The 20,858-nt window shown below is 56.6% G+C and overlaps 5 protein-coding genes across 5 annotated transcripts; 4 read left to right on the forward strand and 1 right to left on the reverse strand.

The window, feature by feature from the left end:
• Window positions 1–2,646: 2,646 nt before the first annotated feature.
• On the forward strand, window positions 2,647–3,543 carry BXZ73DRAFT_105565 (uncharacterized protein; the record flags this gene model as incomplete). Its single annotated transcript, XM_048016307.1, has 8 exons — window positions 2,647–2,732; window positions 2,801–2,885; window positions 2,941–2,954; window positions 3,022–3,130; window positions 3,196–3,213; window positions 3,282–3,307; window positions 3,369–3,394; window positions 3,449–3,543. 8 exons carry the CDS (start codon window positions 2,647–2,649, stop codon window positions 3,541–3,543), a joined length of 459 nt encoding a protein of 152 aa, XP_047873618.1.
• Window positions 3,544–4,609: 1,066 nt separating this feature from the next.
• On the forward strand, window positions 4,610–5,858 carry BXZ73DRAFT_105566 (uncharacterized protein; the record flags this gene model as incomplete). The annotated part of the gene is made up of 8 exons (XM_048016308.1): window positions 4,610–4,639; window positions 4,701–4,760; window positions 4,813–4,935; window positions 4,987–5,066; window positions 5,120–5,213; window positions 5,266–5,311; window positions 5,370–5,464; window positions 5,745–5,858. The coding sequence occupies 8 exons, from the start codon at window positions 4,610–4,612 to the stop codon at window positions 5,856–5,858; spliced, it is 642 nt and encodes a 213-aa protein (XP_047873619.1).
• Window positions 5,859–6,857: 999 nt separating this feature from the next.
• BXZ73DRAFT_105567 (uncharacterized protein) lies at window positions 6,858–8,411 on the forward strand (the record flags this gene model as incomplete). Its single annotated transcript, XM_048016309.1, has 8 exons — window positions 6,858–6,910; window positions 6,960–7,005; window positions 7,072–7,172; window positions 7,232–7,291; window positions 7,350–7,377; window positions 7,439–7,496; window positions 7,580–7,760; window positions 8,318–8,411. The coding sequence occupies 8 exons, from the start codon at window positions 6,858–6,860 to the stop codon at window positions 8,409–8,411; spliced, it is 621 nt and encodes a 206-aa protein (XP_047873620.1).
• Window positions 8,412–14,051: 5,640 nt separating this feature from the next.
• On the forward strand, window positions 14,052–17,240 carry BXZ73DRAFT_53376 (OPT-domain-containing protein; the record flags this gene model as incomplete). Its single annotated transcript, XM_048020992.1, has 13 exons — window positions 14,052–14,138; window positions 14,197–14,328; window positions 14,384–14,509; window positions 14,590–14,861; window positions 14,913–15,064; window positions 15,113–15,225; window positions 15,281–15,390; window positions 15,442–15,658; window positions 15,709–15,907; window positions 15,960–16,131; window positions 16,180–16,824; window positions 16,878–17,006; window positions 17,069–17,240. 13 exons carry the CDS (start codon window positions 14,052–14,054, stop codon window positions 17,238–17,240), a joined length of 2,526 nt encoding a protein of 841 aa, XP_047873621.1.
• A 1,404-nt stretch (window positions 17,241–18,644) lies between these two features.
• Window positions 18,645–20,855, reverse strand: BXZ73DRAFT_80853 (uncharacterized protein; the record flags this gene model as incomplete). Its single annotated transcript, XM_048023360.1, has 11 exons — window positions 18,645–19,265; window positions 19,317–19,401; window positions 19,451–19,707; window positions 19,772–19,847; window positions 19,900–19,910; window positions 19,969–20,045; window positions 20,151–20,220; window positions 20,254–20,313; window positions 20,370–20,517; window positions 20,575–20,787; window positions 20,836–20,855. The coding sequence occupies 11 exons, from the start codon at window positions 20,853–20,855 to the stop codon at window positions 18,645–18,647; spliced, it is 1,638 nt and encodes a 545-aa protein (XP_047873622.1).
• Window positions 20,856–20,858: the final 3 nt, after the last annotated feature.

Genomic DNA, 20,858 nt, shown 5'->3' on the forward strand with positions numbered 1-20,858 from the left:
CCGCGTGTCATGGACGTCCGCAGCCCAGCGCGTGTCGCTCGAGCCTTGAGGGACACGAGCAGCGCTGAGTGTCAGGACTGGGACTGGTCTAGTACGCGACGCGAAGCTTCCGCGATCGCGCGCGCCGGGCCATTATTTCTTTCGCTCGCGCCGGGCTCTCCCGGCGCTCCCCCTTCATCTCCCGATCTCTCTTTTCGTTGATCACTCCGTGTTTGTTTGTTAGGACGACGGCTTGCTTACGGTACAAGCTACTGTAACGCAGCTCCGGCTCCGACACCATATATATCGAGGTCGCGCCGCTCTGTAGTAGCCAGCTTTTCGGGATGCGACTGTTCCCCACTCACTTTCGTGTGCCGACTCGCTCTCGTGTTCGCCTCTCCTCGACCGGCGTCTCCTCTCGACTCCCTTCGACACCCCCGACGCTTCACCGAGCTGGCGGCGACTTCACACTGAGCGGGCGGGGGCCTGGCGACGCGTGCGCATCCGCCCCGCCCGTATCGCGCGCGCGGCGGCAAGTAGGTGTGGTGCATGCAAATTTAAAACATCGACGCACGTGGACGGACAGTCATGTATGCGTGCCGCCGGAGGAGGACGACGCGCGTATGCGTGTCGCCGAGGGGCCGTGCCGCGCGTCCGCGCGCGTTTCGAAGCGGGGGCGGCAGAAGAAGGCAGCGTCGGGCCAACGTCGGGCGCGGAGACGAGCGAGGAACTGTGATTTCGACGCCGCGTCGGAGGGAGCGCTCCGAGCCGCGGACGGCGGTTGTGTCGACATCGAGATGACCGGCGATCGGCGTGCGCGCCAGCCCGGCGCTGGGGGCTTGCAGGGTGTCGGCGCGACGGACGGACGGCCGAGTCGACGTCCGATGAGCGTGAGCGCGACGCCGGGTGCAGCTGGTGCGGTGGGCCGTCGCGGTGGTGCCACTTGACGCCGAGGAGGCCGCGGATGGCAGGGCGATTGGATTGCGAAGGACCCGGTACCGGTGGCACGGCGCGACGGAGAGGTGCGGCAGCTTGGTTTGACGGAGGAGATGCATCGGAGAGCGGGATGGGGGGAGAGCGGAGCAAGGCCCGAGGCGCGCTCGCGGAGAGGACACTTGTTACTGTAATCCAGTCTGCTGGTCTCTCTACGCACTGACTCCGAGTCCTAGCGGAAGTTGGGCATGGCCCGGCGCATGCAGGGACGGACGTCGACACGCTGCGGGTTGGAAAACGAGTCCGTCGGTTGTCGGGAGCTCGGGATCTGAGCGCGGAGGAATGAGCGCAAAGAGCGATAATGGTGAGAAGACGGAAGCGCGGCTGGCGTAGACGCTCAGCGCTCAGCTGGACGTAGGGCCCACGCCGCCGCTCCACGGAGACAGAGAGAGAGATATAAGCCGCCTACGCTATTTGATGCAGTTCCGGTCGTAACGTTGTGTAAGCGATCGCGACGGCTCGTTTCGGACCAGAAAATAAGTACAGCTGACCGCGGCGGGACCGCGGGCCCTTTCCATCGGGTGGCGGCCGGCGCGCGTGGAGGCGCGTGCGTCGGAGGGGGTGCGGATGGAGAGCTGGGTTGGCCAGAGTCTCATCGGGTCATGAGGCGGTCGAGGGCGCGTGCGCAGGGGAGGTGCTTGCAGCCCGCCTGGAGCAGAATTCAAGCCTCGAGCACCCCGGATCCGAGCTTCAAGCTTCAGCTTTCAAATAGACTCAGGACTTGAAGTTGAGGTTTGTGCGGACGCTTGGATCTTGCTCACCATTCTGGTGCGCAGTTTATGGTCCCGCCTACTCGCCATGGGATGGCCAATCATACAAGCTCAAGCCTGAGGCCTGAGGCTTGAACACTGTAGCCGGCGGAACACTACATGCAAATTGCATGTCCGTCTTTGCTTCCCAAGCTTGTCAACACGCGCGCATCCTCGCCACCGCATACGCTCTGTTTTGTTTGGCTCTGAAGTCTCTGAGGTTTCGTCTGTTGATGTTTGAAGCGTCTCTGCGGGGCTGGTTGCGTTCCGCTACATATGAGTATCCCGTCTGCTTGAAGATCAGCACTGCACAAACAGTTCACCCGCCCCGGGATCCGCTCGGTCATCCCCGTCCGTCGCTTTAATTAGCTGTATTACGTGGTCGAGGTCGTCGTGACGTCCGATTTCAAGGCCATCCAGAGTCGACGGGCACGCACCATCGCACACTGTACATAAGCAGCCATGATATGAGCACCTCAGGCTATTGCTACCCTTATCCTCCTCGAGATCTGTACTTGATCCACGTACGATACACTTGTATACCTTTCGAGCGTCTGCATTACCAGATCTGGCACAGCGTCGGGTAGAGGGAAGACGCCCAACGGTACTTAAGTATTCGGCTCTTGGATTTTTGCTGCCAGCCTGACGTCGGCGTTGGGTTGCTCACTGTTCCTTTTAAGGTGTTGCCGTCGTGCCCTCAGGGCCTCGCCCTCTTTTGGCCTCCAGTTTCCTCTCTGCCCCCAAAGTCTACGCCTCTGTGCAACCGCCCCTGATCTCTCTCCAGCTGGCTGACGGCCCTGTTCCCGCCTCCCCGCATCCAATCCCGCCGCGGCCGCCCCGACGCGTCCCGAGCCCCCGCCCCCACTCTCTGCTGGTCGCGGACGGATGAGGATCGCTCGCCGCGACGCCCCCAACACCCTGTCGAATGTCCGACCCGCCCTCGCTGCCGACGCCCTCTTCCCTCGACTCGACGATTGGCGCCGAGCTCGTCGGACTCGGCGTCTCGCTCGCGTGCGTCGCCACGTGTTTCTCCATCGCGACTTCACGCTCCTGACGCGCGACGCCGCGGCGAATTGCAGGCTCTATGGCGCGACGACTGGCCAGCTGTTCTGGTACTTTCGGAAGCTCGACGGGTTGAGCCTGAGGAAGTGGATGGTCTACTACGTGAGTCTTCGTTCGTTCTTGTGCGCATATAGTCAGGTTGGACGGGCGTTTATAGGTCGTGGCGTTATGGTGAGCTTGTGCTTCTGCAGGCAGCAAAGCAGCTGCAGGAAGTCTTATGCCGCTTTTCCCATACCAGGTTGTTGGGAACCGCGCATGTTATGCTCTGCTGTTACCTGCTGAGCAGATACGTCGTCATCGGAAGGGGTGACCTTGTCGCCATCTTTGGCTCCACGAAGATTTACGCGGTGCGGCCCTCCATGAACCCCTGCCACGTCCATGCTTACGTGTGCCGTTGACGTTGACCTTCCAGGCAAGTGCGACGACGTCGGTGAGCGATAGCAGTTGCTCGATAATGCCCTTGCCAGCCTCTCACATGCTCGCCCTTCTCCATCGCAGGTCGTCAGCAGCTGCATGGTCCGGTTGTAAGTACCAACCGAGGTTGGTTGTGCAGCGTTAAATGCTCACACGAGCACCACACCGCAGTGGATACTTCTACAGAATCTGGAAATGTGAGCCTCGTGATCTGCCCAGTCATCGTATCGCGCTGACCCATGCGCCTCCAGTCAACCGCAGGCGATATCTCACCTTGATAATTCCGGTTCGTACCTGCGTTTTTTCACCATGGATATGGATGATGTATAACTTGTGGCTCTCTTAGGGTGCTGTCTTGGCATTACTGGTGGCTGCAGTGTCCCTTTGTGAGTGCGCTTCGCCCGTTTGGTTTCCCACCGGCGCTGGAGCCGCCTCAGTACAGGTTATGCATAAAACCCTGTGAGAGCGCCCCGGGTTTATGCATACGGTACCTTATGCATACACAGATATATGCATAAACATTGAAGTATGCATACAGCGGTAAGAGCGTCAATATCCGTAAACAAAAGGACAGCCTCGTGAATCGAACCCGCAGCCTCTTGACATTGTACACGTACGACACAACAGACCACTACGCCAATGTTCCATGTTCTTTGTGCGTTGCTTACAGAATATATACTCTCTTCAATACTGACATAAACACAAGGCTTTTGTTGAACTCGTCGTTCATCACAGTCCAGTCATACTTCTTAACACTGCTTGCATACTCGCCCTCTCCTCGGGATGCCTACCTATGTCTAAGATTGTGTTTATACATACATCCGGTTTATTGTGTTTATACATACATCCGGTTTATGCATACGCCCCGTTTATGCATACAGCGCGTTTATGCATACGATTCGTTTATGCATACGATTCGTTTATGCATACGATTCGTTTATGCATACGATTCGTTTATGCATACAACGCGTTCATGCATACGGCCGGTTTATGCATACGGCCGGTTTATGCATGCGGCGTGATTATGCATGCGGCGTGATTATGCATACGGCGCATTTATGCATACGCCCCGTTTATGCATAAACGGTGCGTATGCATAAATGGTTCATATGGGTAAACACAGCGTATACCGGTGGGGCAAGACGACAGTCGTAAACCCCAGGGCCGAGTCCACGGCGGTGAAGGCGACAATGAACATAGAGGGCTGGTGTAAGCGTAGAAATGGGGAATCCGGGATATGACGCGTTGCGGGGAAAGCGAACGCGAAGAGAGTTGGATCACGGGAACAGAGGTGCGCGAGGAGGTCAGAATGGACGAGACCGAGGAGGATGACGAGCGCGAGTGCGACACCGAGGGCCCGTCAACATCCACTCTCCCAGCGCACCTCACCCACTCATCGCTGTCGGCTCACCATGCCGCCTATGAGCATCGAGCACCGCAACGTGAGTGTTCTTATCGTTCCACTTACATACGTTTTCTGACGATTCCGACCATCGCACGCAGACCTTGCATCAGATTATGCGGGGTCCGTACATGGATATGGAGGTCGCACTAGTATGTGAGGTACGTATTCCGGCTTCATTGCCACGACGATGCGCTAACATGTGCGCTTCAGGCCATCCAGAACGGCCTTGGAGGTCGCATCAAGGTGAAGAAGAACAACGGCGGGAGCCTTACGTTCCCCCATGGCCGCTGTAGGTTCTTACATCGGACGACCGTGAGTTGGGGCTGGCACCCGGTAAGTCGCATTCTATTACGCGTGTGAGGGCAAACTGACGGAGCGTTGCAGGATCATGGCGGCGGTGGCAAGGGAAAGGGCAAGAAAAGGTCCGCGAAGGGGAAGGATTTCCGATCGGACGTAGTGGCCGCGTGAGTGCTTCTCCTCTCGTATCTATCCGCCTGTTACTTACCGTATCGCATAGGTTGGGTCGCAAACTCATCGAGGCGCTTGGCCTGGACAACGTCCAAGGCGGGTTTAACCTCCAGAAGTGGAACAGAATCTGCGCTCGCAACTGGGTGCGCCCTTTGTAGAGGGCCGTAGAGGGCGTAGTAATGTTTTGTTTCGTAGAATGCTTCATACTATTCGTGCTCTTGCAAGTACGCGCGGGCGGGCCGTGAGATGAGACGCGTCTCTGAGAAAAGCGGGATGTGATCGACCCGCACGTCATCCAGGCACTGTGGGGGTGGCTGTGCCCGAGGAATACCTCCGCGCGGTCCCCAGCCCTTCCGCCTCACTCAGCTATCCTGGCCTGCGCGGCGAGCGTGAGGTACGTACTCACCCAGTCCGGCCTCATCCTCACACCCATGACTGTCGACGCGTCCACCAGGCACCGACGCTAGGGCTCTCCCTCGACCCCTGCGTCCTTGCAACGTTGCTCCATTGTCTACGACTCACATGCACTCGTCGTCCCTCGACACGCTAGCGCGCCTCCGCCCGACTCCTATGCATCGTGTCCTCGCGCGCGTCCTCCGGGCACGTCGTCCATCGCGCCTCGCGCGTCCATCGCGCCTCGCACGCCCATCGCGATCCGCCCGCGTTCACCCCAGGATCGATACGGCAGCCTCCGCGTGGAGACGAAACGCATCTGGACGCGCCGCGCGTTCCCGTTCGCCCTCGATCTTGCCTTTTCCACGCTCGTCATCCTCCTCGGTCTCGTCTAATCCATCCTCCTCACGCACCATGCATTCCCGCGATCCAACTCTCTTCGTGTTCGCTCTCCCTGCGACGCGTCGTATCTTGCTTCGCCTCTCTTCTACTCGATGTCCCCAGTCCCTTGCTTACGCCGGCTCGTTATCTCGGCTTAACTCGGCCCTGAAGTTGAAGGTGCATGAGTATCGTCTTGCCCCACCTGTATACGACACATTTATGCATATGAACCGTTTATGCATAAACATTGGTATGCATAAACGCCGCGTATGCATAGACGGTTGGTATGCATAAACACCGCGTATGCATGAACGGGGTGTATGTATAAACACCTCGCATGCATAAACACGTCGTATGCATAAACACGTCGTATGCATAAACACGTCGTATGCATAAATGTGTCGTATGCATAAACACGTTGTATGCATAACCGGGCTGTATGCGTAAACCGGCATTATGCATGAACGCGTTGTATGCATAAACGTGTTTATGCATAAACGAATCGTATGCATAAACGTGTTGTATGCATAAACGAATCGTATGCATAAACGGGGCGTATGCATAAACTTACTTGTGTTGTCGGCATAGTCACTTACGCCTCTACAGGAAGCAAATGATACGTTGTGTGCTGCACAGGTGAGCTGATATCCGTTGGACATGTGTGGGAGATCATAGTTGGCGTCTTGCATTACCCACAGTTGTGAGAGGATGGTCAGCTGGGGAGGATGGGAGTACATTAAGTCGACGTATTGAGAAAATATAACGGTACATATGAAGAAACATATCAGCAGTTTTAATGGACTCATGGCGCAGCGGTAGAATTGCCTCCCACCTCCCCCTTTTGGTTGGGTCGGGTGTTCGATTCCCCATTGCGTTGTTTTGTTTACGGACATTGACGCCTCTACAGTTGTATGCATACACCAATGTTTATGCATATATTCGCGTATGCATAATTCACAATATGCATAAGCTCGGGGCGCTCTAACAGGGGTTTATGCATATCATGTACTGCTATGTATGCGGCGCTGACGTGCTTGTATGCGAGTCAAGTCTTCAGCATCCGCTCGTGAGCTGTCTCCCGCATCTCCTTCGGAACGTAGGCTGACGTATCGCAGAGCCCGCTTAGATTTCTCCTGGCAAATTATAGATGCGCACCTGACCGTGAGCGTTCGTCGTGCTGTGACCTTATCCTGCCGGTCGTCTGACAGAGTTCGAACAAATCGCTAGTGGACGTTCTTCCTCGCGTCCGGCGCGGAGATGGCTATCGACTTCATGATCTCCTTTGCCGTCTTTGCGTCTTTCCTGCGGTTCTACACCGGGATCAAACGGTCTGCGCCGCGCGCCTTGTTCATTTTGCAGATGCTCAATACAGTCGTTCGCTCCTCAGATTGGACCTGTTGATCCGGACCATCGTGGTCTTTGCACTCAGCACGGGCTCGCTCAACGTGTGCGTGCCGTCTCACGCCTTTCTGCGCGGACCCTACGCTGACCGTCTGCGCACACAGCATCCTATCGACTTGCAGCATCATCCTCGTAAGCCACCCTCTTCTCCGTCGGCCTGACCCGGCCGCGGCTGCTGATCGCCTGCGAGCAGTTCAGTGTGCTTCCGTCGAGCTACGCGTTCATCGCCGTGTTCTGGGTCTTCAACCAACGTGCGTGCCTCTCTTCTTCTTCTCCCCCGCGCCCGCGCCCTCGCTGACCCCACGCCCACGTGCGCGCCCGCGCCCGCACCCAGTCGAGATCTGCTCGTTTTTCGCCGTGCTCAACGCCGAGAAGGAGCTCGTGCACCGGTCGCTGAACCACGCCCGGCTCGCGCGCGGGGCGGCGGGCGAGACGATCCAGCTCACGACGAGGGTCGAGCTCGGCTCGTTCGCGGGCACGCTGCCGCCGTCGATGGGCGGCGTGGAGGAGGGCGAGTCAGATTGGGGAGGGTCGAGTCGGTTGGGGTCGGCTGGGCAACTTTGCTGCGAGTATGGGTACGGGCGGAGGGGATGCGCGATGGGTTCGGAGGCGAGCGCGGGGAGGGGGAGGGGGAAGGGGGTGAGGCTGAGCGGGGTGGATTTTGTGGATGGGAGACGCGCCGGTGAGGAGGAGAGTCTTGACCGGACGAGAAAGGTGAGGTTTCGCGTCTGTGCGTCTGAGGATGTGCGCGCTAACTACGCGGTACAGTCGGATTTTTCCGTGTAGCCCGCTGGAATGACTGGGTTGCGTATCTATGCCAAGCTTGTGCCCATTGTTTTCGAGTCTCTCGCTCTCGTCGCATCAGCTCTCGCACATCGCATCTTAGATACTGACGCACCCCCCGGAATCCCTTAGCGGCCCCGCCCGCGCAGCGGACAGGTCGAGTACCGAGTCAGTGGGGCCAAGCTCGCGATCGATGCGCCGCGTGCTCGTCTCGTCGCGACTGGAGATCGCGCCTCCGCCACGACGGACGACGGAGGGCTCGATGCGCATCGCACCGGCGTCGACGCAGATGCGTCGGGCTCGTCGGAGGCGAGAGCGTGTGCGAGGACGGCGGCCAGGCTCCTACCCAGCCGTCGATTCGAGTTAAGTGGCCGCGGCGCTGAGCGAGAACGCGGCGCCGGTTGCGGTTGGTGCTTTGACGCCGAGGAGGCCGCGGGTGGCGGGGCGATTAGATTGCGAACAGCGCACGGCACAAGGAGGAGATGGATCAGGGTGGGGCGAAAACCTTGCTTGCAGGTATGTTCGCTCCGAACCAAGCTTGTGGGCATACGCTGGAGATGCCCGGGTGGGCATGGCGAGCCGCGCGGCGGTGCGACAAGACAAGGACAGCCTCGGAGATGTGCGCGCGAATCAGTCTCTGCTGCTCAATAATGGTGCGCATGCGCTTAGAGAGCACTAGAGTTTGTGATCGCAGAGCCTGTGGCGCATGCGACAAGTTGCTTTATGGAGCGGTTTTGATACAGCAGCGGTCGTCTCGACTTCGATCAAGTTCTCCGAGTGAACTGCACCCACCAATCACGAGGGATGATGGGTGAGCACTGAGGTGTCGATGAGACTCAGAGTCTGTTTTGGTCTGGGGGCGTTCTGTCAAAGTCTGTCAAGCAGCGGAGTCGAACCCGCCGCCCCCAAGCTGGCTCCCACGGCTCGGAGCGCGCGCACGGACACGCTCTGCTCCGCGCAAGCTCTTCTTCCCGACACCCATCTTCTGTCCCACCGTCGCCACCTTCCCCATCCGTGTGCCCTCTGCTCAAGTGCTTGCTGCTGCTGCCGCCTGCTCCCCCACTCTGCACCCGCAACCGTGAGTCGGTGCGTCTCTTCCCTGAGCGTTCTGCGGCCGATGCGTGGATACTGCACTGGGGCCATATCCACAAGGACCCGCGCGCGGTGTGGCGTAGGTGCAGCGCGCAGCGCGGTCGTGGAAGCTGGCGCAGGACGGGGGCGCGTATAGGTGGGTGCGTGTTGGGCCCGTGGTGGCGTTGGGAGATGAAAGGCCGTGGACAGTGGGCAAGTGCGGGGAGTCCGGATGAATGGCGACGGAGGACGGACAGCGTGGTGAGCTAGTCCGCAAGCTGCAGGCGGCATCGTTGTCCTGCGCTGTACCCGCGTCGTCCATCGTGTGCAGGTATGGCTCACAGTGCTCTGGTGCCGCATTTGCTGTGCCGATTCGTCGTGCATGAGCCCACGCTGACGATTTGACGATCGCAGATTCCCAATTTCCGTGCGCCATAGACAACGCGCGGCCCGGAGGAGGGACAACAAAGCACACGATGCGGGCCGTGCATCCTCCACCTCCGTCGTGGCTTCTCGCCCGATCTCTCGAAGTAGATCTCTACACGAGGCACGTTGCGTTCTGTATGCATTCCGTCATCTTCTCTCTCGGCCGCCCGCCCAATCTGGAGAGCTCTCGAACACGCCGCGCACCGCACGTTGTGCGCGCTTCACTCGCCCTGGCGTCTTCGTCGTCCCTCTGTGCGCATGCTGCATGAGTGGCGGGCCACGACGCACGCCAGAACCCAGGGAGGCGCTACGCACACAAGGATCTTCTCGTTTCTATACAGATGGGGTGCGGCGTGCTCGCTGATTCCTTTGCCCCTCGTGCCGCCGAAATCTTGGCTCCCCATCTGTATAGATCGAGTATCTCCCTTGAGCATTTGTGGCGTGCTGACGCTAGGACGGATAACGATCCGTCCTGGCGTTTTAGTCCCTCTTCTAGTACCCGGTGCTCGATTCACTGAAAACTGGGACGGTCCCGCTGATAGACGGTCCCGCAAGCCTCAACGCCTCGTTGCTCCGATGACTGGCGGGAGAGGGGTACTCGTCGCGCCTTGCCTTGCCTTGCCTTGCCTTACTCGAACGTCATAGGCGATATATCCGGCGCCGTCGGGAGCGTCGTATGCGCGCTCACTGTGGTGGCGCACTTGTACTTTTGATTTTGGTATCCGTCCTGGTATTGGGTATGCCCCAGAGACTCTGCGTTGGCTCTTGGGCCAGTACTGGTGGACGTTGGACAGTGCATGGAAGGTCGGGAGAGCCAGCGCCGTCGTCGTCTTGCACGGTGTAATCACGGTTTGACCTTGCGGTATTCCTACTTCTTCGTCCTTGCAGCGAGCGCACTCAGGACTAGTTTGTCTTGGAGGTGCGATCGTTTTCTGTGGGCATAATTGAACAGCGAAGGTTAAAGATTGAACTTCGTCGAGATCGCGGCTGTACGGCGACTGGCAGATGTCGATGAAAGAGTGGCAAGGCAGTGGAGATGGTCGGGGGATGCACACCATACGTGTTTTTTTCTAACAGTGGAGTGTCACATCTACAGTCTCGGGAGGAGCTCCTAAAGCGCAGCCCCCTCTGCCTGCACGCGCAAAGTTTTTCTTGGCGCCCTTGAACGACTGATCAACGTTCAACTAGCGTCTCCTGGCTTTCGCCGTCATCTCCACGACCTCCACTTACCACTCCTCCATCTCTTCATTCACGTCTTGGATCTCCTCTGCATACATCGGTGGTCGTCTGTTCTCTCCAGAAGCCGTCAAACATCTGCTCATTAAGGCATACGGGGTCAACGACAAAGTTGCCGGCCTTACGACGGCGAGACATTACTTCTCCACCCACCGCAATCTCGATGCGCCAAGCCTCGTCCCCTTTGGCCCTGTCGACCAATCATTCCAAGGGTGGGTTATGTGCTTTTGTTGACCGCGTCGGGTCTGCACCGGACGTCTCTCTCGACGAAGCGGCCGGATTGTACGCCAACTACTGGTTTCCCCAATCCATACGGGGTCTCGAGAAGTTCAAGGATGTCGAGTTTCGCTTCGTCAAACATGACTATCGTAGGTGGAACCGCATTGTGTCAACTTCTGCTGACGATATGGTTCGCAACTGTGGGGTTTATATGGAGCAGAGCCGAAGGGTCCGCTGGCCAGAGGGTCCGCGTATGTAGCGATGAACGGAATGAATGGCTTCGGAGGAAGGAGGAGAAAGGGGGACCTTATTCATACATTGTGAGTCTCCTGTCGCTCGTTGCCTCGCGCGCCTCTGAACATGGGTTCAGCCTCCGCCACTTCCTTCTATGCTCTGCCACAACGAGTCTTCAGAATGGTGAAACGGAGTTTGTCGAGTCGTCGGCAGAGAGGTCTACCTCGAAGCCGCGTCTCCCTCCGGTGCGTATTCCGTCTCGGTGTCGCGCCGTCTGCGGTATAACTTGCCTGCTTTGTCAGCGCATCGCAGGCAGTCTCTACAGCCCAATTGAACCTCGCGTCAGGCGTCTTCCCTTTCTAGGTGACACTCCAGATGGCCACTCCGTGCTGTATTCGACGGTCTTTGTGGCTTGTTAATGTATTTCACCACCTCTTTTTGATCCGTACGACCTCTCCGAGGTCCGATTCGGTGTGTATAACGATTCGACTGCCAGTTGGAGCAATTTTAGCAACGTACATATGTCATAGCATCGTCGCCAAATACCCTTTTCTGACATGGCGGCCATCATCGTACGGCCTCCGGCTGAGTGCGTTCGGACGCAAGATTGAATGTGCCAGCGATACGCTGTCGCGGGCTGGAGTAACGAAGTGGGCATGCGCGAGGAGGTGATTTCTGCTAAAGTTACGCGCCCAAAATGGTCAGCGAGAAAAGGTTGAGCGTAGAGTTCCCACAACTCTAAGCGCGCGCGCACCCACTGCGCCACCATTCCCTACGTATCCGGCGGCCGGCCCCTCTCTCACACGCCCTTCTCTCGATACTCAGGACGTACGACGCCACGGGAACACCAGCGCGAACCTGGTATCGGTCCAATGACATGAATGACTGCATATGCCAAGCCTTGTATTCGTCACATCATGAGGTGCGCCTCCTGTGAGAAGAACAACGCCCGTGGGTCATGGCTCGGACGTACCGATTGCGCTGGTGAGTCCCTTTCGACTGTTGGGTTCAGCTTCGTCCAAGGTTTGACTCGTGCGGCCCGTGTTACATGACGCCTATCGCAAGATGCACACAACCAAATCCACATCTTTCTTCTGGTCGAAGCTATCGGAGGGGACTATCTGGATGGAGGCGACGCCAGCAACCATGCCCAGCACTCACCCGTCACAGTCAACGTCTGTGGACGTCCACGACGGCTTCGGTTGTGACCTGTTCGGGTGCCAAAGAAAGGTTCATCTTCGGATTGCGCAGCAAGTGTCTTGTCTGCGACAGTGAGTTCTAAGTTCGTTCCCACCGCGGTATCGTGCACCACTGGACTTCATGCCATGCGCCCCGACGTCGGGCACGGATTATGAGCTCTGCACAGCGTGCTCGACCCTGCCGCGCTCTAGACACATTCGGCCGAACACCAATTCTTGGACCTTCCTTCACATGAAATATGGAGCGAAACATCTGCGAGGTAGCTTCTATCGTCGGGTACTGGTACCCAGTATCCGAAGATAGAAATTGGGACAAGGGATTCTGAAATACTGACCCGAACGACGGTGATGTCAGATTATGATTTGTGCCCGACATACATGTGGGAACCTTAGAGATACACCATTTCGCGTTGGTCAACGAGTTGATCGATATCGTAGCCTTGCTCAGAAGAGATCCCGTCCGAATTGCTCATGTACAGTATGATACGTCCTACTTTTATGCATATATGGTTGCAGCCATTTGTTTCCAGTTTTTGTACCCATCGTCATCGGGGACACTGTCGCCGGCCCGGTATTGATTTGATCACCTGACGCGAAAGCAAACGATCTAAGCGCGCGCTGACGCAACCGCCAATCTCGCTCGCTGTCTTGGCGTGTCTCCGCTCTCTCGCGTCCGGCGCGGCCTCACATTGTGGAGCAAACAGGCGAGTGATTTGGCACTACTTAATTCGTATGCACCTTTTCTCATGCCATGAGTGTTCAAGATGAGTACCATCGACACTGTGTCTGCGCGCTGTTTTCACCCGAAGGTTCGCCTCTCTACGGAAGTGCCGTGATAATACGATGAGAATTTCAATGCGCATCAGGGAGAGTCTCACACTGAACCCAGTGACCACACCAACCTCTCACACACTGCGGAGAGGTCGTCTGTCAGATACACAAATTCCATGCCACAGCTCAGCGCAAATATCGGCCCACGGGGGAAAGCTCTTTGGACCGCAAATGCAGGCTCCACCACGTCTGATGAGGTGCTGTATTCGCCTTCGCACGCGCTGTGGCTCCCGAGGTGGTGGGATCACCTCTGTCTGTCGTCTCATCCACCGACTCTCACGGTGTTTGCCTCCGACTGTTCCTGACTGACTGAACTTTTGCCGCTATGCCGGCATCCAGGTCCGAACTCGATGGTGGCCACGGCCGGCGGTGGGATGCAACTATCCAACCGTCGCTCTCTGGTTCCCCCCGGCAGACAGTCTTATCATTGGACGCTACACCACCGCGGACCTCTCTATCCGCCCCTTGGTTCCACGATTGAAAGAATGATATTGGAAGCAAGTCCCGCAAAGGCACAACAGCTTCAGCTTCCATACCACACCATGTGGACGTACTGAACGCCAGCTTCGCCCACGCTATACCCTGCACACGGACCAAGAATCTCGCCGCAGCCCGATTGCGCCCTTACTTATCGGCCCTTCCAGCAGCCCAGCTGGCGTCTTCTTCAATGCCTGCGGAACCTCAATTTGCTAATGGGTTCTGGGAGACACACTATAAGAATGTTTCCACCGAGCCTTCACCAGCTAGGTCGCCTCGGTCCTCTCTCTTCCTTCCCTGCCCCTCTGCGCCCCTCCTTCGGACTGCAATATGTCTGTCGAAGAGAAGCGTTCCTCCGGACCCGGATCGTGCCAGTCTCTGGACGACGAGAAGTACATCGCTGGTGACGTCGCGGTGGTATGTCTTGTCACCAAGGACATATCGGACGTGCGAGCTCGCTCACTCATTTTGTCAGGACGTCGTTGCTAAGGAGGTCCAGGCAGTCGCGGCTGACATCGAGGATGCGATCCAGCACGCGAAGGGAATGTCGCGCGAAGAGGTGGACGACGCCCTGCGGTACATCTATGATACTTTCGGGAAAGACCCCGTGCGTGCATAGTTCATGTCTTGAAACTGCTCCACCCGCTGAAACACATGCGCAGAACTTCCCAACGCACACCATTCAGCTCATCGAGAAGTACTTCGACGGTGAAGCTGCTGCCACGGACCCCGTGGAGCAGGCCAGGCTGTACGAGGAGCTCAAGGTCGAAGCCGCTCTCGTAATCATCGTACGTCCCATCGTCATGGATAACGGTCGCCTGCGGACATTCCCTGATTGTTGCTCGCTTTTCCTGCGCGAGCCCGCCAGGACTCGCCCTACGCCGAGGTCCGCGCCGTGGTCTCCGCAGAGGACGACCCGGAGATGCCGTCATTCACCATTCGCGCCTTTATCATCGGGATGGTATACGTCTGCATCGGGGCGTTCATCAACCAGTTCTTTGGGATCCGGCAACCGAGCATCACTGTGGACTCCAACGTCGCGCAGCTGCTTGCATACCCCGCTGGAAAGTTCCTGGAGAGAGTTCTCCCCGACTGGGGCTTCGTCGTCCCGTTCTTCGGCGAGAGGCTTTCTCTTAACCCGTGAGTGTCGAACCAACTGCAGAGCACGCTTGCTTATAGTATCGCGTACAGTGGACCGTTCAATATGAAGGAGCACATGGTGATCACGATCATGGCCAACGTCGGTTTCAATACTCCGTACACGACATCGATCGTTTGGGTCCAGTTCATTCCGCGCTTCTTCAACCAGCACTGGGCGGTGAACTTCGGGTACCAGGCTCTTAGTGTGTGAAATTTCTCGAATGCTCGCGGTGAACTGAAATGCCTTCCAGCCGCGCTTTCCACAAACTTCATCGGCTATGGTATTGCCGGATTAACGCGTCGTTTCCTCGTGTATCCCGTGTATGCGATCTGGCCCAGGAACCTCGCCATCATCGCGTTGAATGTGAGCGCGTGCACTCTGAAGTTTCGTTGAACACGTTACTAACGCTCTAGAGCAGAAAGCGTTCCACACGGAGGTGAACGCGGTAGCGAACGGCTGGAGGATCTCGCGCATGCGCTTCTTCCTCTACGTCTTCGCCGGCATGTTCGTGTACTTCTGGTTCCCGAAGTGCGTATCTCGATGCAGGTCAGGATGCTCGCACGACTAACAACCTTGTAGTTACATTATGGCCTTCCTATCTTACTTCAACTGGATGACTTGGATTGCGCCGAACAACGTCCTCCTTGGGGCGGTCGCCGGCAGCGTCGGCGGACTTGGGCTGAACCCGATCCCGACGTTCGACTACAACCAACTTACGGTTATTGGGAATCCCCTTATCAGCCCCTACTTCACCACGGTCAACATTTTCCTTGGTGCCCTCGTAACGATGCCGATCGTAAGGTTTCTTCAGGGCGTTCTGTTTATCACGCTGACTCATTCGCACAGGTCCTCGCTATCTGGGTGTCAAACGTCTGGTTCACTGGCTACCTCCCGATCAACTCGAACGGCGTCTTCGACAACACGGGGGCTAGGTACAACGTCTCGTTGGCCATCAATGATGAGGCATTGTTCGATGCCGCGAAGTATGAATCGTACTCTCCTGCTTACCTCGCCGCAGGGAACATCCTCATTTACGGTTTCTTCTGTACGTACCCGGCTGCGTAACCTCCTTTTCTCGGATCCTCATCATTTACTAGTTGCAATCTACTCCGCCACGCTATCTCACGCGTACTTGTACCATCGAGATGCAATCATCTCCGGCTTCAAGGATCTCATCAGGAGGAAGAAGTTCGACAAGGATGCCAAGTATGACGTGCATGCTCGTCTCATGTCCTCATACAAGGAGGTCCCAGAGTGGCACTACGCGATGTATGTTCCTTTCTCTTCGAACCCGCTGAAGATACTTAGTGTCTATAGTGTGGTCCTAGTTTCCGTTGCCCTCGGCGCTGCCGGTGTCGGTGCTTACCCCACGAACACGAGCCCTGCTGTCGTCCTCTACGGTATCTTCCTCGCGTTGATCTTTATGATCCCCGCCGGAATCATCCTCGCGGTCACCAACGTCGAAGTCACGCTCAATGTTATCGCTGAGTTCTTCGGCGGGCTCTGGTTCCCCGGCAACGCGACCGCGCTCAACTTCTTCAAGTCGTATGGCTACGTAACGACCGCGCACGCGCTCGCCTTCTCGTCCGACCTGAAGCTCGCGCACTACACCCACATCCCGCCGCGCATCACGTTCTGGTGCCAGATGGTCGCGACCGTCGCCTCCACCTTCGTCTCGCTCGGGATCCTCAACTTCCAGATGACCGGCATCGAAAACGTCTGCGACCCGCACCAGAGGGACCGCTTCACGTGCCCGGGCGAGAACACGTTCTTCACCGCGTCCGTCCTGTGGGGCACGCTCGGGCCCGCGCGCATGTTCGGGACCGGTCAGATCTACAACCCGCTGATCTGGTGCTTCCTCATCGGCTTCATCCTCCCCTTCCCCGTCTACTATCTCAAGGAGCGCATCCCTATGCTGCGCTACTTCCACCTTCCCGTGTTCTTCGCGGGAGCCCTCACCTGGTGCGTCGCGCTCCCTGTCCTAAGAGGACTTCGTTGTTGACGTAGTCTCCCAGGGCTCCTTACAACTTGTCCAACGTCTGGCCCGCCGTGCCGCTCGCGTGGTTTTTCATGGTCTACATCAAGAGCCGCGCGCTCGCGTGGTGGTCCAAGTACAACTACGTTATGGCTTCCGCACTCGCCTGGTACGTCCCTCGTCCTCTCCCCCTCTTCCACTCTCGCTAAGCACCGAACGGGCCACTCCCAGCGCGATCGCCATCTCGGGCATCATCCAGTTCTTTGCGCTCCAGTTCTCGGACGTCGCGATCGACTGGGTCTCGAACAACATCCCCTTCGAGGGCTGCGACTCGAACGGGTGCCCATTCCTCGAGATCCCCGAGAAGGGCTTCTTCGGTCCTGGAGTCGGAGAGTTTTCTTGAGGGGTTGCGGTCGTACGTTGCGTGTTAGGTATAATTTCGCATTTAGGGTCTCTTGAGAGCTGCGGACGATGTAGCAGCAATAACGCGATTGTATGATTAGGAGATGCCGTTGAACTACGCCGAAGTCGTTCCAGTGCATCTCCTCGGCGCATGATAGCAGTCGCAGCAGATTCCCACTTATGACTGTGCTGAGAGAAGCTCTGGGTTCACTCGCCCGCTGCCACAAAACGGTGCGTCGTTCACACATTATCTATCTGCATTCACGCGGTCGTGGGAGGAAACTCTGGAAATCACGCGTCTCAGACGTTCCATGTCATACGAAAGCTTGCCGTTCGCCGTCTCCGCTATGGTTCTTGCACTTCGTATCGGCACCGCGCGCTTCACCGAGACCCGGCGGTGTGGCCCTCGACAGATGGTCGCGTCGTTGAACTCACTGTCATGGCTCAGGCACACGACACGCGCCCACTGTTTCAATTGATGATACTTATCAATTCATTGGAGTGGCTACTAGTGCCAGCCTCGCTGCTGCGATCAAGGCTGGTGGCTCCTAATGGCTACTAGTGGGTCCAAGAGGCTCCATTCCGCCGTTCGTGGCAGCTGTTGTTGTCCTGGTACTGGTGAATAGACTGCTACGTACGTAGACCTCAAGTGTTTCTCACAATCGGAGGAGCGCTCGGCCTCATCGGCAATAGCCAACCGAGCCCCTACTAGTATGACAGCATGCTCGACGGAACGCATGCTCCCGATTGTGTAGCCACCGTATCTATGTGGCCACACCCAACAAAACTACGTTAGTATAGTCCCCATTAGTTAGCTCACTGGTGGCAGTTACGATGAAGTCGTGTAGGTTCACGCTGTGTTGAGCCTCTTGTAGTTAGTACTGCTACGCACATCCGACCTGTTTTCTTCACAGCCTTGCGAGTGCGCTTTGTGAAACAGTACATCAAATTGTACGATGTGGGAACTGTTCCGCGCGGGTGATTGCCACGAAGAGAAGGTGCGTTCTAAACCCAAGGTTCAACGTGCCGGTACCGCACGCATGGGCAGGTGACGCTGTCTACAAGCTCTGTACGGTATGAAGGTGTGCACATGCCACAGGCAAGAGCGAGGCAAAACACACGACGTATCGCGACGTCAAGCAGGCATATGATGACATTGCATAAGAAGGGGCACATAGGACATACGATTGTGTCATGAAGTGGAATGAGAGGGGAAATGGCAGGGATCAATGGTGGGGATCGAGAGTCGAGAGACTAGCCATCTTCGCTAATGGCACGCTCGATCGGAGAACACCGAGAGCGCAACGCGTCTGAGGGACGCAACAAAGGCAGAGAGCTGCAACAAGTCGAAGTGAGCATACCCTCACATAAACGGAGGCCTACATATCGCACTTACCTAGAGGAACTAGTTGACCTTCTTGTCAGCCAAGCGCCAGTTCGCGACGCAGAGATCGAAGAGAGTCTTGAGGATAAAATCGTCGGTGATGGAATACCAGAAATCGACATGGGCTGCATCTTGCGTCTTGTAGTGGAGGACAAAGTCATCTTCATCGTCATAACGGCAGATGAGAGCTTGAACCCCGTCGCCCTCAGTCGCAGGAGCCAGACGACAGCCAAGACCGACAAGGTTGCGATATTCCTTAAGCCGTAAGGCGTAATTTTGAAGCTGGAAAACCGGATTGGCGGTACGCTTGTCCTCGACAACAAGGATGACGTTGATGATCCTGCCGCCGTCATCAACGCACATGATGACGAACTCCGGAATGACGAAGTTGTCGGTAACTTCTCGCTCCAAAGAGTCACGGCCGATGGAGACAGTGTTAGTATCAGCACACGCATACAATGGCTCGTTGAGCTTCCATTGTGCGCGGAGAGAGAACCCCCCGTCGGCGGTGAAATTGCACGCCAGAAACGAGCCAACCACAGCGTCCAGGCTGGCCTCATAGCGAGTGGTTGCCCGAGAGAGGCGCTCAATCGCCTTCAGAATCCAAGGTGCGATGCGTGCCTTGAACTCGTCCAGATCACGCTGCGAGCAAGATCAATGAGATATATAGATAATGCATGTAAGAAGACGTACAGGAGGCTGCTTCGGGTCGAAGCTTGGAGCCGGCGGACACTTCCAGAGGCTATTCATTACCGTGTCAAGCTTCGCGAAGTCCTTACTGCGCGAGCGTGAGTAAGAATGCGTGTGGTACGGAGTTCACAACATACCCGTCATTGCTCTGTGACCGATTGTCAGCAAACGAGTTAGTACCAAGCGATTTAGTGAGAGAAAGGATGCGCACGAGAGTCTTCTTGTATTCGGCCAAGAGCAGGGTGATATCTGCAAGAATATCGCCATCGACAAGGCGATCAATGTGCGTGAGATCTATTTCTTCGGGCTCCTCGGTCTTTGGTTCGCGACTCATGGCGCGAGTCATCCGCGGATCGGGGGAAGAAAGGCATGGCTCTTCCGGATCTTCCTCTTTCTGGTGAATCAACGAAGTGTGTTTAGTGGGTGCTAATCTCGGAATGGAGGCGTAACACTCATACCTTGACACCACTCTTGACTTCTTTGATCTGTTGGATTGTTCTGAGCACCATTTCCCTGACCTTCTTACATTTGGGGCTGTTAAGTACATCAATAGTCGAGTTTGGTGATGAGCAGAGTTGAATCGTACTCGTAAGTTTCCTGGACGACAGAGGTAGTGAATTCAAGGTGTTTTCATAACACCGTGTGGGGGACGTACCATACTGCCTGCGTACGCGAAAAGCATCCCCTCGAGTTCATCAAACGTAAACTCCACGTTGGACTCTAGTTTGGGGGCTGAAATCGGAGTATCCGTCTGTTCCTGCGACTGCGACGGACTGAGAAGCGGAACACATGGTAAACATTCACATGTAGAATGGCAACGAAAACGCGAGCACTCACCCAGTTTCCGCATCGGCTGAACTGCTCCCTCCCTGTTGGCTTCTTCGAAGCTCCTAAAAAGCAGTTGATACTATTGTGGAGTAGAAAGTCAGACATGACTCACCGAAACATATCCTGACCACCTAGCAGCCACAGCTTTGCCGAAAGCTTTTACTGTCCGCGCCTGCGTCAATCACAAGAAAGGTGAGTGAAGATTGTACTGAGAGTAGCAAGACATACAGTAACGTTGTCACTCGGACTGGCCAACGACATGCTGTGGACAACCCTTGCGCAATGATTGAGGAGATCGTTCCAGTTAGTCGGAGGCAAATTGATCCGCCGCATAGTGCGCTCTTCTTCCTCAAGAGAGGGCTGCCCATCCTGTCGTCTAGCATGTGTATATATGAACAGAGAGTGGTGGGGTGTCGACGAGGGAAGTACTCACCGTTCTCGTCGAGCTTGACGCTCATCGCGCGCAGCTTTGTCCTGCTCTTTCTTGGCCGCTCGCGCTGCGTTTTCCTGCTCCTTCTTGGCCGCTCGTGCTGCATCTTGCCACTCCTTCTTGGTCGCTCGCGCTTCCCTTTCTTGATCCTTCTGTTCCGCTTGTGCATTTAAAACCTTCTCCGTCTCAGCCGTATCTTTCTGCTTCCTTGCGCCGCTATGCATAGGTGAGTGTGATAACAAGTGAACGAGCCTGGAAGCGTACAATTTCTTGGCCTTGGACATGAC

This window comes from Epithele typhae (genome assembly GCF_022376455.1).
Source record: "Epithele typhae strain CBS 203.58 chromosome Unknown BXZ73scaffold_67, whole genome shotgun sequence".
NCBI classification, from domain to species: domain Eukaryota; kingdom Fungi; phylum Basidiomycota; class Agaricomycetes; order Polyporales; family Epitheliaceae; genus Epithele; species Epithele typhae.